The sequence below is a fragment of the Pristiophorus japonicus genome, chromosome 1, assembly GCF_044704955.1.
Source record: "Pristiophorus japonicus isolate sPriJap1 chromosome 1, sPriJap1.hap1, whole genome shotgun sequence".
Taxonomy (NCBI): domain Eukaryota; kingdom Metazoa; phylum Chordata; class Chondrichthyes; family Pristiophoridae; genus Pristiophorus; species Pristiophorus japonicus.
In genome coordinates this window covers 99183889-99199835 of record NC_091977.1, presented here as the reverse complement: position 1 = coordinate 99199835, position 15947 = coordinate 99183889, and the positions used below count along the sequence as shown (strand labels likewise).

At 41.0% G+C, this 15947-nt stretch overlaps 1 protein-coding gene across 1 annotated transcript in view; it reads left to right on the top strand.

The window, feature by feature from the left end:
* LOC139264796 (spindlin-Z) overlaps window positions 1–13708 on the top strand; it is a 115261-nt gene extending 101553 nt beyond the window's left edge. Inside the window, exons 5-7 of the mRNA XM_070881941.1 lie at window positions 441–691; window positions 4128–4364; window positions 6707–13708. Coding sequence (XP_070738042.1) covers window positions 441–691; window positions 4128–4364; window positions 6707–6909 — 691 coding nt within the window. The 3' untranslated portion in view covers window positions 6910–13708. The remainder of the gene's footprint in view (window positions 1–440; window positions 692–4127; window positions 4365–6706) is intronic.
* Window positions 13709–15947: the final 2239 nt, after the last annotated feature.

The window sequence follows — 15947 nt, the reverse complement described above, 5'->3', positions numbered from 1 at the left end:
TGCAGCGTTTGTGTTGAGCAGGTCTTGAAGAACAGCAGTTCCTCGACTACCTGATATTTTTCCACTTCAAGGGGAAGGCAGAGAATTTAAAAAATATATATATTCCTCTATCTATTTAAATTTCTATTATGGTTGATCTGTGTGCTCCTTTGACATTTTGATTGCCTGAAAGGGAGCTTATTGGTGCTTTACTTAATCTATTCTTTGCAGGTTTTATTGCATATGGTCTATTGATATGGTTTGATCACCCCAGGCTACAAATTCCTTTGTAGAGACTAGCTGTTTTGGAGGAAGTAGCTCATTAGCCAGCGTAATGTGTTTATGTACTGTTGCACTTTATTTGCACTACAGGTGTACAAGTTAACCAGCTAATCTGTGGCCATGTGTATTGATTTTCACTCTTGCTTAACATTTCTAAAGTATATGTTCCTCTTGTACAGGAAACACCGTAGTAATGTGGGACCAAGCAAGACAGTATCTCATTCACGACGGAACATTGTGGGTTGCAGAATTGAACATGGATGGAAAGAACAAGGTGGAATAACGCAGTGGAAAGGCACAGTTCTGGATCAAGTTCCAGTAAATCCTGCACTTTACCTTATCAAATATGATGGATTTGACTGCGTATATGGACTTGAACTTCACAAAGACGAAAGGGTCTTAGGATTTCGGGTCCTTCCAGATAGAGTTTGTGAGTGAATATATGGTTTTAAGATCACAAATGATTCAAGTTCATATTGTGTTATATATTACTACTTATGTTATGTCTTTACATGCTCTGATAACGACTCCACGAGGCAATGTGTTGTACTTGAACTGTAGTGACCTTAGTCCTTTATTGATAACTCCAGAGTGAGCATCACACCTGGTGGCCTGCCTTTTATACTAGGCCAGGCACACCTGTACAGGTAACCTGCAAGTCTCCCACTGCTGTGCCCTCTGGTGGCACACCTTGTAATAGTGCACCCAGTAACTATGTAGGATACATGACATCACTCTTCCCCCAAGCCTTTAGTGCAAATCGCCTCTGCATTGACTGTGCTCTGGGCTTAGCTCTATCCGGTTGACCCTTGGTGGGTCGTTTCTATCTTGGGTGAGTGGTTGGTGTTTCGTTGGCAGTAGAGTGCTGGTGGTTTCTGTTTGTGTGTTCATGACCACTCCATTCTCTTCTCTTCTCTTCCTCCCCTCTTCCCCCCCCCCCCCCCCCTCCACGTATAGATTATGCCGAAGACTCATTACATACATATACATTCAAGTCCCCAAAAAAAGTTTGCATTAACAGCATTACATTTCTGGTTCAGTTGTGAGGCGAGTACATTTGACTGGTGAGATACATTCTTAATTCGTACAAGGGATCGGTAACCGGTGCATAAGGACAAGTTAGTTCCAGAACTGCTGGATGGTGTCCAGGTAGTCTGGTGGTGGCGCGGCACCCTGTGCTGGCAGTGGGAACCCAGTTGGCTCAAGTTGCCTGCTCTCAGGGTTTTTTGCCGTTGTTCCTAGCGTCGGGCAGGTTCACAGATGCCTGTGACCTCCCTGTTCTTTGCGCCAACTGCTGCTCCCTGAGAAGCTGTCGTCTAGCAGTGCACAGGGAACTGCTGACTTGCTTGCCTGGACGTTGTTTGGTTTGGGATCCTGGCTGGTCCCGATCCCAGTTGCGAGTGACCCTTCGTTCCCGGGTATGACCTTGGTGGCGACAGGGTCTGGGGGCTGCGCCTTAGCGCGGTTTGCTCTTTCAGGCTCGTGGCGATTGGTGCCATCGGATGCCTGAGAGGTGGAGCCGATCAGGGGCAGGGTATCGATACTGGTGCCGTTGCCCTCTTGAGATCGCTTGTTCTGCAGTTCGTGTGTATTGGCTGCTTGTGGCCACACTCCATGATGCATAACTCTGGTCCCAGGGATGCAGGCTATTACATTGGGTAGCTCGCTGGACCTGTGTGCTCCTGATGGGTGTCTGCCCGCTGCATTGACTGACTGCCTTTGAAATCCTACATCGCACAACATTTCATTACTCATTGTAAATAACTTGTAGCTCCGATCACGATTGCGCGCCTTTTCTTTATTTATTGTATGTACACAATGCTAATCATCAATTACATATCTTACATCTAACTCACAGTTGTTATTACATTGTTTGAAAATGTGGAATGTCCCTTTTAAGTGTGGTGGGTTGCAGGTCTCCTTTAAGAGAGCCTTGCCATCTTTATCCCAATCCTTTTCTCCGTTTGGTGCCACGTGTTGCTCCATCAGCGCGGCACCTCGTGGTTTGGGCGCCATCTTTCCTCCATCCATGATGTCGACTGCGGTAATCCTCTTCTCCCCAGGTTCTGCCACTAAAGCTGGGAAGTCGCCTCTGGATCCGATTTTCTCCCTCCGGAGTCCTGCCACTGGAGCCTGGAAGGTGCGTTCGGGTCGTCTCAGCTGGATCATCTCCACGCATCTGTGCCTCGGGTGCTGTGCTGGTCTGCTCACTGGTGCCGGGCCCACCCTCAGGTGAGGGCTTGCTTTGCCTCTGAGCGCGGAGGGCGTCGATCGCTGGAGGGGTGAAGTCTTCCCAACTCCAATGGATCTTCTCCATCCACCTTCTTCCGAGTAGCGTTGGTCCATCACCTGCAACAATCCACAGAGGTAACTTGTGCACCGCGCCATCATGGAGTATCTTTAGGTCCACACTACCAATGACTGGGATAAATTCATTGGTGTAGGTGCGCAGCTTTGCCTGAACCGGGACCAACTTGGGTCGTTCAGCCTGATTGTCCCATAGCCTCTCAAAGGCTTCTTGATTCATTACTGACTGGCTCACCCCTGTGTCCACTTCCATGAAGACTGGAACGCCATTTATCTCAACTTCCATCCTCAACGGGGAACACTCGGTGGTGCAGGTAAACATGCTATATACCTCATCGTGGGGCTGAGCTGCCTCTCTGCCTATCGTTTCATAATCCACGCTGGATTCATGGCCATCTGCAGACTCTTCATCAACACAGTGAGTCATATTTCTTTTACACGTTCGCTGGAGGTGGCTCTTTGTGCTGCAGCCTTTACACACACAGTCTTTGAAACGGCACTGGTGAGCCCTGTGATTCCCTCCGCAATGCCAGCATGGAGCTACTCGGTTAGCCCCCCTCGGCGGACTCTGAGTTAAGGGACTCGGGTGGGGGGGGGGGGGGGGCCTGTTCTCTCTTCCCTGAGAAGGTTCACGCTCTACAATCCAGCCTCTAAAAGGCGCCACTCTGTGCACAGTACTTGCCGGGTTTGAGTCCTGAGGATGAGTCATCTGCCTAGAGCCACAGATCGAGATCATGAATGCCTGGCTCATGGAGATGGCCTTCTGTAGTGTGACTGTGGTATCCGCAGACAGTAGCTTGTGAAGAAGGCCCTCATGGCCGATTCCAATGACAAAGATGTCCCGCAGCGCTTTGGTGAAGTGGTTGCCGAAATCACACGGTGCCGCCAGTCTCCTGAGGTCTGAAGCATATTTCGCGATTTCCTGGCCTTCGGGCCGTTGGTGGGTGTAAAACTGGTGTCTGGCTGTGAGGATGCTCTCTTTGGGCTTGAGTTGCTCTTGGATCAGCGTTACAAGCTCCTCGTATGTTTTGGTCGTTGTCTTCGCTGGTGCCAGCAAGTCCCTGACGAGGCCGTAGACAGTGCCCACAACTGGTTAGCAGGATAGCTCTGCGCTTATCAGCCACTGTAGCCAGATTGTCGCCTGCCAGGTCATTTACTGTGAAGAAATGGTCGCGCCTTTCCACAAAGGCGTCCCAATCATCACCATCGGCGAACTGCTGCAACGTACCAAGGGTAGCCATTTTCGCTGAAAGTCCGTAATCTCTTCGCCAATTGTTATCTCTTTAGATGCTCTGATAATGACTCCATGAGGCAATGTTTTGAACTTGAACTGTAGTGACCTTAGTCCTTTATTGATAACTCCAGGGTGAGGATCACACATGGTGGCCTGCCTTTTATACTAGGCCAGGCACACCTGTACAGGTAACCTGCAAGTCTCCCACTGCTGTGCCCTCTGGTGGCACACCTTGTAATAGTGCACACAGTAACCATGTAGAATACATGGCAAATTACATTACAAAGTTATTAAGTATTGTATGTGCATTTTGTTTTGCTTTTAGCTGCCTGTCGAATCAGTGATGTGGATCTGGCAGAAATGATGATAGGCAAAGCAGTTGAGCACATGTTTGAAAAAGATGATGATGGGGCTAAAGATGAATGGCGGGGAATGGTGCTTGCACGTGCTCCAATCATGAATACATGGTTTTATATCACCTATGAAAAGGATCCTGTCTTGTACATGTACCAGCTTCTCGAAGACTACAAAGAAGGGGATTTACGTATTATGCCAGACTCAAGTAAGTACAAGGGGAGTTTTTATTATTTATATAAATAATTGTGCTTTTTCTGTCCATGTGTGTTGATATACAACAATTATAAAAGTTACTTTAATTGGATGCTAGAGAATTAATGTTGCATTTGTGGAGACCATGGAATGTAATATGGGTTCTGTGCAAATTTGAGTGTGTGAACTGAAGGTATTGCTCAAGTCTTACAGTGAGCTCTTAACAAAATGACTTTACAAGTACATATTTTTCAATTTTTTTTTCTTGTTTAAATTTAATGATTAAATGGTGTGAAAATACAGGATGACAAACATTTAGCAGGGGTTTGAGAAAACGTTTGTCTCCACTTTCTATCTGGGCTTGTTTTGGCACTGGAGCTTGAAACTGATCTGAGATGGCTTTTTATTAAATTTAACATTTATTTGGTATGCTTCATGTTCTAATGGAACTAAAGATTTGGCTAAAGTCTCATCTCCATTTAACAATTTAATAGACAGGTTAAATATATCACCTGGATTTCTACCACAACTTTATAATGTTGGTACTGAAGCTGATAGCAATGTAATCAAATGTTATAATGTATTGAACTGAAAAAAAAAAGAAATCCAGTTAAGGAAAGCTTAGCATGTATTTAGTATTATGGAAGAAAGAAAAGATAAAGAAAGACTTGCATTTATATAGTGCCTTTCACGACCACTGGATGTCTCAAAGCAATTTACAGACAATTAAGTACTTATGGAGTGTTGTCACTGTTGTAATGTGGGAAACGTGGCAGCCAACTTGTGCACAGCAAACTCTCAGAAACAGCAATGTAAAAATGGCCCAAAAAACTGTTTTTGTGATGTTGATTGAGCGATAAATATTGGCCAGGACACCGGGGATAACTCCCCTGCTCTTCTTTGATTTATGTCCACCTGAGAGTGCAGACGGGACCTCGGTTTAACGTGTTATCCGAAAGATGGCACCTGTGACAGTGTGGCTTTCCCTCAGCACTGCACTGGAGTGTCAGCCTAGATTTATGTGCTCAAGTTCCTGGAGTGGGACTTGATCCCACAACCTTCTGACTCAGAGGCGAATTTGCTACCCACTGAGTCACGGGTGACACTTATCAGCTTCATTGGTTGTGCTCATTCAATAACCATTATATACATTAGGCATATTTCATATTACACTGCGCTAAGTCCATGCAGCAGAGCAGGTCTCCAGTTGTCGTGGTTAACCCTTGCCACTGGATAAAGGCCTAGCTCTGTCAAGCCCGTGTGGTGGCTGGTGTGTCGGATTGTCATTAAAAACACAACTGAACCATTAATTAACCATTTAGGGAAGGAACCTACCGTCAAAAAAAATTCACGCACAGGCATCTTCCACCCCCTTAATTGGAGTTCAGGACTGGAACATCGGGTCCTTCATTGAAACATCTGTGAACTCGTGGAAGCAAGTCATCCTCGTTTGAGGGACCGCCGCCTATTTCATGGATCTTTGAGCACATTACTCACAAAACAGCATGAAGCATAATCTTGCAAACAAAGCTTGCTCAAATCTATTTGTAGTGGTCTTGCAGATGCTTGCTCAAGGGAAAATAAATCACCTAACGTACAATATTTGAGCCAAATAACAAACAATTCATGATTGGTCCTAGAAGCTGATTGACAAGAGTGCTCAGTATGCAAGAGTGATTTAAAAAAAAATTCATTCTCAGGATATAGGCGTCACTAGCATGCCAATATTTATTATCCATCCCTAGTTGCCCTGAGGTGGTGGTGGTGGTGTCTTCTTGAACTACTGCCATCCATGTGATAAAGGTGAGCGGTTCGATACAAATGAGTGGCTTCCTAGGCCACTTCACAAGGCAGCTGAGTCAACCATGTTGTCGAATCACATATAGGCCAGTTTGAGCAAGGACGATAGGTTCCTTCCCTAAAGGATATTAATAGTTCAGTTGTGTTTTTACGACAATCTGGCAGATTCATTTTCACTTTTACTGACACCAGCTTAACTTCTAATGTCATATGACTGTGTTCTGTGGAATATTGAGGTGTCTGAAATGACCTGGTTGCTACTTTGTAGATTATAACTGCTAAATTCTTCTTCTTTTACCTTGACTGACTGACATTTGTAGTGACACACTTCATCCACTATGAAAAATGTATTTTACGTTCTTTGAAACCAGTTATCTACTTGACCTTTCAAGGTCAGTTAAGGATTTCAGACAATTAAACTACGTAGTTGGGTATTGATCTTGTAGAGGTGGAAAGATTTCTCACAAAGTACAGTTATATCATCCTCTTCAGATTGGGGACATAGTGTTCTGTAGACTCTTAGTTTTGCTGATGGTTACATTTCTGATTCTACAGATAATGATTCTCCGCCAGCTGAGAGAGAACCAGGAGAAGTAGTAGACAGCTTGGTGGGTAAACAAGTGGAATACGCCAAAGAAGATGGCTCAAAGAGGACTGGCATGGTCATCCACCAAGTAGAAGCAAAACCATCAGTGTATTTTATCAAGTTTGATGACGATTTCCACATTTATGTCTATGATTTGGTGAAAACCTCTTAGACACACTCCATAATGCAGTGGGAAGGCCATATTGGCCTACACATGGACTATTCCACATGCGGACCTTGATATACTAGGCTTCTAAAAGCCCAGTAAGCTATTGTGATCTCGCAATCTCTGCCATAGACAACAAACACAACACAAGTTTGAATCAGCCAAATGGTTCTACAAATGTTACCATTTATGATGGTTTGAATGCAAGACGGTTACTTGCAAAACAGTCTAAAACCAGTATTTACGAATAAGGGAACTAGGTTTCCAGAGTACTTTGTCACTCATGGGAAGCAATCGGGCTTCAAGATAATAAAACCTAAATTAGGGTCTGGAAATAAAGTGATAAAATGTAACAGCATAAAACAAATTTCAATTGGACAGGAGCAAAAAGGATTTTCTGAATTTGAAAAAATAAATAAAATGGGAAGGGAAGAGAAGAATGGATCAGGCACTATTCAGTCTTCTAACATGTTTCCATGTTACAACCCTTTTTGACAACTATATTCCATTTTGAAATCAAGTACATCTTTGGCCTCAGAGAAAGCTGCAAATTTATTAAGATTTTATAACATACTTTTTGATCTTAATAAAACTGCAAAGAGCCATAAATATTAAAGGAATGCAGTTGAACATTTTTCTTAAACACTTTAGTTTTTCTTAAGGAAGTTAGGTAAATTTGATCTTAAACATGCCATATTTTAGTTAGGTAGTGGAAGTACATATACGCAAGAAGAAATGTAATATGTGAACTTCGCCAATGAGGGAGAGGAGTAAGGAAGAAGAATAAGTTGCGAAAGTCTCTGGAAAACGTAACCACGATACCATTGTAATGGTTATAATAGTGCTCAGAATACAAGAGTGATTCTTTTAAAATTCATTCTCAGGATATGGGCTTCGCAGGCAAGGCCAGCATTTATTACCCATCCCTAGTTGCCCTGAGAAGGTGGCGGTGTGCTGAATTCTTGAAGTGCTGCCATCCATGTGGTGAAGATGAGCAGTTCGATACAAATGAGTGGCTTCCTGGGCCACTTCACAAGACATCTGAGTCAACCACGTTGTCGAGTCACATATAGGCCAATCTGAGCAAGGACGGCAGGTTCGTGGCCAAAAGGACATTAATGAACCAGTTGGGTTTTTGCGAAAATTCGACAGCATAAATTCGAATGTCATCAGACCTTGTTCTATGGAATATTATGAAAAGATGTCTAAAATGACTTGGTTGCTACTTTGTAAATTACAACTGCCAAATTATTCTTGTTTTACCTTGGCTGACTCTTTATGCAGTGATACATTTCATCCGCTATGCAAAAGTACTTTATTTGTGCCAAAAAGGTACACAATTAATTAACTAAAATATTCTAATTAAGTTTAAATGTTTCTCCTGAGTGTAGTAATTTGTAAACTTAATAACACTAACTGTATCGTATAGCTGAACTAATTCCAAATTTGCTGATTTGGCTCTGGCTGGCTGAATATTGATCAAACCAATTTTAAATTCAATTTTAAGATGTGTTGTACAAAATAATATATAAACTGTCAAAGTTAAGACTCTTTTATATAAAAAAAAATAAGAATCCTTTAACATTCTAAGACTTGTTATCTAATAACCCTTTCAGGTCACAAGTCTGAATTGTCTATAATACTCTTCATCCTATGTCTAAATGCCTTGAATTCTGTCATTGTTCAGTGCGAACTTGTACTTAATAACACTAATAAAATTAATGTTCTCTAAAAATGCAGTATTCTAGATATGGTTGGGGGTGAGCGAGAAAAGCTGCATTTCAAATGATGGTACAGCAATTTACATTTCCAATTGCAGCTGCTTAGACCTTTAGGATAAGTTTGTGCCTATGGCTCTTCAGACATTGAGCATTTTCAGTCATGGGAAGGTCCTAAGAGGAGATCGGTCATTTTGTCGTTGGTGGGAGGAACTATCAGAAGTACTCACACTTGAGACTTCTTGCACACCTTTTAACAGTCATTAGCAGAGGCCAGGAAACAGGGCACATGCGTTCGGAGCTTGAAAGTTTATAGCGCAGAAGGAATGGCATGTGACAAATGATGGATTTTAACCCAGTTAAGATGTTTGGAGTTACAATATCTGAAGGCTTAATAAATTGCTTGTCAATCCATTCATATTTCCTTTATTCCATCAAAGTAACTATTTTTGAAGCATAACTAATCTTTCTACCATAAAAGTTAAACAAGTCTGTGATTACATTGTTTATAAGAAATGCAAGCTCAAGTTTATTTGTTCACAATAGTTTTAGATCTGTCTTACTTTTTTTATTTTCTCCTGTTTGAGATTGACCAGATTGAGAATAGATTAATGTTCTGTGGGCACTGTTGGTATTTCAGTCTGAGGATATTTTACAGGAAGCAAAAAAACACATTATTGCTCCCCTGAAGAATATCACCTGTCTCTTGCATGTATTGAATTTGGAAATGATTTAAGAACATAAGAACTAGGAGCAGGAGTAGACCATTTGGCCCCTTGAGCCTGCTCCGCCATTCAATAAGATCATGGCTGATCTGATCTTGACCTCAACTCCATTTCCCTGTCAGCTCCCCATATTTCTTTATTCCCTTAACGCTCAAAAATCTGTCCATCTCTGCCTTAAATATATTCAATGACCCAGCCGCCACAACTCTCTGGGGCAGGAAATTCCATAGATCTACAACCCTCAGAGAAGAAATTTCTCCTCATTTCAGATTTAAATGGGCGGCCCCTTATTCTAAGACTATGTCCCCTAATTTTAGTTTCCTCAATGAGTGGAAATATCCTCTCTGCATCCACCCTCATTATCTTATATGTTTCAATAAGATCACCTCTCATTCTTCTGAACCCGAATGTGTCTCGGCCCAACCTACTCAACCTATCTTCATAAGTCAACCCCTCATCTCCGGAATCAACCTAGTGAACCTTCTCTGAACAGCCTCCAATGCAAGTTTATCCTTCCTTAAATACGGAGACCAAAACTGTACGCAGTACTCCAGGTGTGGCCTCACCAATACCCTATACAGTTGTAGCAGGACTTCTCTGCTTTTATACTCTATCCCCCTTGCAATAAAGGCCAATGTTCCATTTGCCTTCCTGATTACTTGCTATACCTGTATACTAACTTTTTATGTTTCATGTACAAGGACCCCCGGGTCTCTCTCTAATGCAGCATGTTGCAATTTTTCTCCATTTAAATTATAATTTGCTTTTCTATTATTTCTGCCAAAGTGGATAACCTCAAATTTTCCCACGTTATACTCCATCTGCCAAATTTTTACCCACTCACTTAGCCTGTCTATATCCCTTTGCAGATTTTTTGTGTCCTCTCACAATTTGCTTTCCCACCCATCTTTGTATCATCAGCAAACTTGGCTACATGACACTCGGTCCCTTCATCCAAGTCATTAATATAGATTGTAAATAGTTGAGGACCCAGCACTGATCCCTGCGGCACCCACTAGTTACTGTTTGCCAATCGGAAAATGACCCATTTATCCCGACTTTCTGTTTTCTGTTATTTAACCAATCGTCTATCCATGCTAATATATTACCCCCAACCCTGTGAGCTTTTATCTTGTGTAGTAACCTCTTATGTGGCACCTAATCGAATGCCTTCTGGAAATCCAAATACACCACGTCCACTCTGCACCCTGCTCATAACATCCTCAAAGAACTCCCAACAAATTTGTCAAACATGATTTCCCTTTCATAAAACCATGCTGACTCTGCTTGATTGAATTTTGCTTTTCCAAATGTCCCGCTACTGCTTCCTTAATAATGGTCTCAGCATTTTAAATATTAGTGCAGAAATGTTCTTAAAATAAGTAGTGCATCTGGCAACATTAATGTTTTTCTTATAAGGTCTTTTGCAATTTTTGTGTCAGATGGGCCTTTCACACCATTGCAAGTGGTATATCAAAATATTTATTCCATAGTGTTAGGGTCACAGGTATGTATCCTTGTTAAAGAACTTTAAATTGTACCTTTTGTCATATTATAGCATTTCTGATCTCACGACATGAAGAAAGCAAGAACTTTCATTACATTATATAATTTTATTTAAACTGCTTTCCTTATAATTGTTAATGGATCATAACTTATTCCATTCCCCACCCACCCCCAGTGCCTGATTTTTCTTTAGCCTCTCATAACGGCAGTGATTTACACTGGGATATGATTCCACAGGCACTGGTAGAAATCCAATAACTCATCCAAGTGACGATTTAACACTTATGGACCTAAGTATTGGGTGTTGATGGGGTATTGAACTGCAAAGAAGCATAATCATAATATTCAGATGGGGCCACTGTGTAGTGAACAGAATTGGTACCTTAGCTCGATTTTTATTTGTCCTTCCTTAGTGATTGAAACCTCCTGCCACCTGGTGGTGACATTACAATTGGCTTTAGCTAACTCTGCAAACCTGGGGCTTTCCTGGTCTGCCTGATTCGGTACGACACTACAAAGTGCATATATCCATGGAGCCATTGGGAGTTCTAAAATTATATCTTCCAAATAAAATTGATACCAATTTTTGTGTCTGAATGTTTCATATATATTGTAAACACAGTACATAGTGGTGGAACTATTATGATGTAATTTTAAATTCCAGTTTTGAGAGACCTTCACATGCAGATCCCATCTTTGTTACTCCTCTTGGGATGTGTAACTATATATGATTTGCAGTGTTAACCTTTTGTACATCCTTCATTAATCTGAACCATTGATCTTAATTGACTGCACATAGTCTTGCGGGCACAATTGTTTGGTTAATTCATAGCACACAATGTATTTTTAAGGATTCTGATGTAAATGGTACTGTTTTTAATATTTCATTTCAAAGTTCTTTAATGCACTGGTCCATCAGTTGTAATTCAATAGTGGTTTGCTTGTGCTCCTGTTCTTAGTTATAACTGGATTCTGGAACACTAGTCTAACGTTAGCAACTTTAAAGTGAAAACCATTTTACTTATTGTTACACCACTAGGTTTGAAACTTTATCGTATCTTTTTCTTAAGACGTTATGGTACTTTTCCAGACCCCTCTATAACCATGTTTATTCCTAAAAGCAGGCACACCTAGCTGCCACTTTAGTTAAGCTACCTTGATCTTTACTTGCAGCTAAACCAACAGTCGTTTTTCAAGAGTTTGTGGTAGAATATTGACTGCTTGTAAAAATCCCACTTTCATGTGAGGCATTTTTCGACAAGGCTTTCTGAATCTGGATGATAGTTACTTCAAGGTTTGAGCCGCTAAGGATTCTTTAAAAGAAAGTGTTAACCACCTCTTCAAGTTTTTGCTTATTTATTCAAGTTTTTATTCTTTAGCCTTATGGCTTGTGCCTAGATGTGATGTGTTGGACAATAATATGAATACATCACTGTTTAATCTTCAAATGTCTACATGCAGGAACTGTCGTTCCTCCAGTATTCCAAAGTGGGCAACCAAAGGCAGGTCACCGTGTTCTTTTTAAATTATTTCTACCAGCAACACACTCCTTAATATTGTATTATGAAGCACTACGTAACCCAGCTCTAAATCTGTTGTGCTGTTAATTTGTTTAAACAAATTCATCAGACCTGCAATGCAGTGTTGGCAGAGTTTCTGCAAGATTTGTCAACTTGTAAATGTTTCTAGAATGAGGTCTGCAAGCAGATTTTAAGTCTAATCCTTATTGGTAGTTGAGCCAAATGTGACTCTTTATTTTAGATCCTTCAACAGAAAAATAAATTGGGCAGAGAGCTCCAAAACAATAATTGATGGATTGAGCTTCAAATTGAGTTTGTAACAGATGTGGATGCATTGCTCTAATGACCTTGGTTGACAGTATAATAACTTGTTCTGGGGGCCAACATTGTTTTCTAAAATTATCTTGGGGCTTGTGGTTGTAAATGACACAATCTTGGATACGTATTAAAAATTGTTGATCATTTAACTTGGGTTATATAACTACTGTGTGTGAAGTATGGCTTCTATAATGTGATCTTTTAAATACAAACATTGTGTTTTTCTGCATGTTCTAAAGTTAGATCCATTTCACATAACCAGCTTTTCATGTAGAACTTTATTTTAGTTTGTCTGTTTGCTTATTGTATTGTCTGATTGTTAGCTAGAATGAAATGCACTGATTTTAGAACAGTGCCAATTGTGGTGGCTTATGTCTTAAAAGGGACCATACTTTTTCCTTTCTGAGTTGGGTGGGGCGGGGGTCGGTGGGGAGATAGAAAATCTGGCAAGGTTTCTTCATCATGAATTAGCAAATGTGAAAAAAGCTAAGTTTACCTTTTAAACATGTAACCCCTATCTTGGAATCTGTATCCCGAACATTATAAAATATCAGTGGCAGTGCCAAGTTTGGCAAAGATACAGATTTGAAATAGCATTCATTGGAGCTTATAAGCAGAAAGGGGCCTTTTGTTACTAAAAAGAAACGCACAAAATGAGCATTTATTGATACTTGTGCCTTGAGCCATTGCTTTATCTCTTGCAGATTTGGCAAAGTTACAGATGTATGTGTGTAGGAGGGAGCTAGATATGGGCTTTGCTTTTGGAAAACAGCCCACTATTTCCACTCTACTACATTTTTGAAATATTCTTGAATAAGGGGGGAAATACCACCATTATAATAGTTACAAAATGTATGGTCCTTCATTAGTTACAGTGCTTAAAAAAAACTTTAATCAGCTTAACAGTCTATGGTATATGTATAGTTAAAATGTAATGTTTGCTTCTGGAGTTAGGCAAATTTTCAAATGTATAGATATTGTAGATCATGCTGCCGTATGCCATTAGATCTATAAACATTTCACATCTTAAAAATCTGTTTGCTTCTGTAAGGTTTTTTTATAATTATGTTGTATAACTATAAAAAATAAAATACATTTCTGTGCAATTTAAATGTGTATGAAACTATTTTTTAGCCTCGATTTTTACATTCTTATTGATATTGAGCAAGAACTACATTCACACCTCAGTGATTAATAATACGTCCCAGCAATGAAGTACCAAGCGCTCTACTCGGAACTCCTACACGGCAAGTGAGCCCCAGATGGGCAGCGGAAATGTTTCAAGGACACCCTCAAAGCCTCCTTGATAAAGTGCAACATCCCCACCGGCACCTGGAAATCGCTGGCCCAAGACCGCCCTAAGTGGAGGAAGAGCATCTGGGAGGGCACAGTGTACCTCGAGCCTCATCGCTGAGAGCATGCAGAAACCAAGCGCAGACAACAGAAAGAGCATGCGGCAAACCAGACTCCCTACCTACCCTTTCCTTCAACCACTGTCTGTTCCACCTATGACAGAGACTGTAATTTCCCATATTGGACTGTACAGTCCACTTTTCGAGTGGAAGCAAGTCTTCCTCGATTTCGAGGGACTGCCTATTATGATGATGACCGAGTGCTGCTGCACTTACAAGTGCAATACTTTGTAGGGAATTTTTTTAATTTTGACTCACTGGATCGTGCATTACTCCACCATGTAAAGGAAACATAGAAACATAGAAAACATGCTTATTCTTGTTGACACAGGCTATTTATTTGAGCAGTCAAGGTTTACATGACTTGCAATGTGTGGCTAACATGAAAGCTAAGAATGGGAAGGGTATGTAAAATGTACTTGTGTATATTATCTTGGGAAAGTCATAATATAGTTTTAATGTGTGTTTCTTTGTAGTTCAGTATCCTGAGCGCCAGTAGCTAATTGGGAGAAGGGAAAAGATAATTGAGCAGGCAGTGGCTAAGTGTATAACCATGAACCACAGGAAGAATAGTAAGTAAAAAGGCAGCCTGGAATATGGGAAAGGTAACAAAAGCTATTGGAGATAAAGATATTACAAGTTGCCTGAGAGAGAAGATAGTAATAATTAGTACAAGGAAAAACTCGGTGTAAAGGAACTGTTAAAAGAGCAGAGCAATCATATATGAAACTAGAAGTGCTAAGGGAATTGAAACAAAATGATGATGTTTTGTAAGTACACAGGGGAAAAGGAATAATGGTGAGCATGTAGGGACATTGGTTACAATGGAACTCATACACCACCATCCCCAACCACTAGTATTGCCAGACCTTGGAGGCAAAAAAAGCACGCTGTTGCCAATTTCAGCAAACATGGTGCAAATTTCTTCACTGGTTGCTTAAAGCTAAGAAGCGAATTGCAGGAGAAAGTGACTATCCATGACTTAACTAGCTTAACTAACTTAAACTTTCTTTGTTTGGTGAAAGATCAACTAGGTCTACAGACACTGGTTCTAGTAATTCTGTTCCTGGAGAGTTTTTCTGGACATCCCAAATTATATATTTAAGTGTGATGTAATGGAATTTCTGAGCTGCTTTGTTTTTCCAAATGGGTTAAAAGACTGAAAACAAATTTTTAATTTTTTTGGTAAAAATTTCAGGTTCAAACTATTGATTGTGACACGTGCGCTAGCTGCAAGACTTTTACATATATACCAACAAATCTGTACACAGTTAAGTTAGGATGTGCTGATTTATAAGGACAAGAAGATAATATCATGTTTTAAAATATATATATATTTATTCATTCACTGGATGTGGGCATCGCTGACAGGGCCAGCATTTATTGGCCTTGAGAAGGTGGTGGTGAGCTACTGCCTTGAACCGCTGCAGTTCGAGGGACTGCCTATGAATGAAAGGTACTCCCTCAGTGCTGTTAGGTAGGGAGTTTCAGGATTTTCAATCAGCAAGTGAAGGAACGACGATATATTTCCAAGTCAGTATTGTGTGACTTGAAGGAGAACTTGGAGGTGGTGATGATTCACATGCACCTGCTGCCCTTGTCCTACTAGGTGGTTGCAGTTGCGGCTTTGGATGCTGCTGTCGAAGAAGCCTTAACGAGCTGCTGCAGTGCATCTTGTAGATGGTGGCGGGAAAGAATATTCCAGGTGGTGGATGTGCCAATCAAGCATGCTGCTTTGTCCTGGATGGTTTCGATCTTCATGAGTGTTATTGGATCTGCACTCATCCAGGCAAGTGAAGAGTATGGTGGAAAGGCATTGGGGAACCAGGAGATGGGTCACTCACT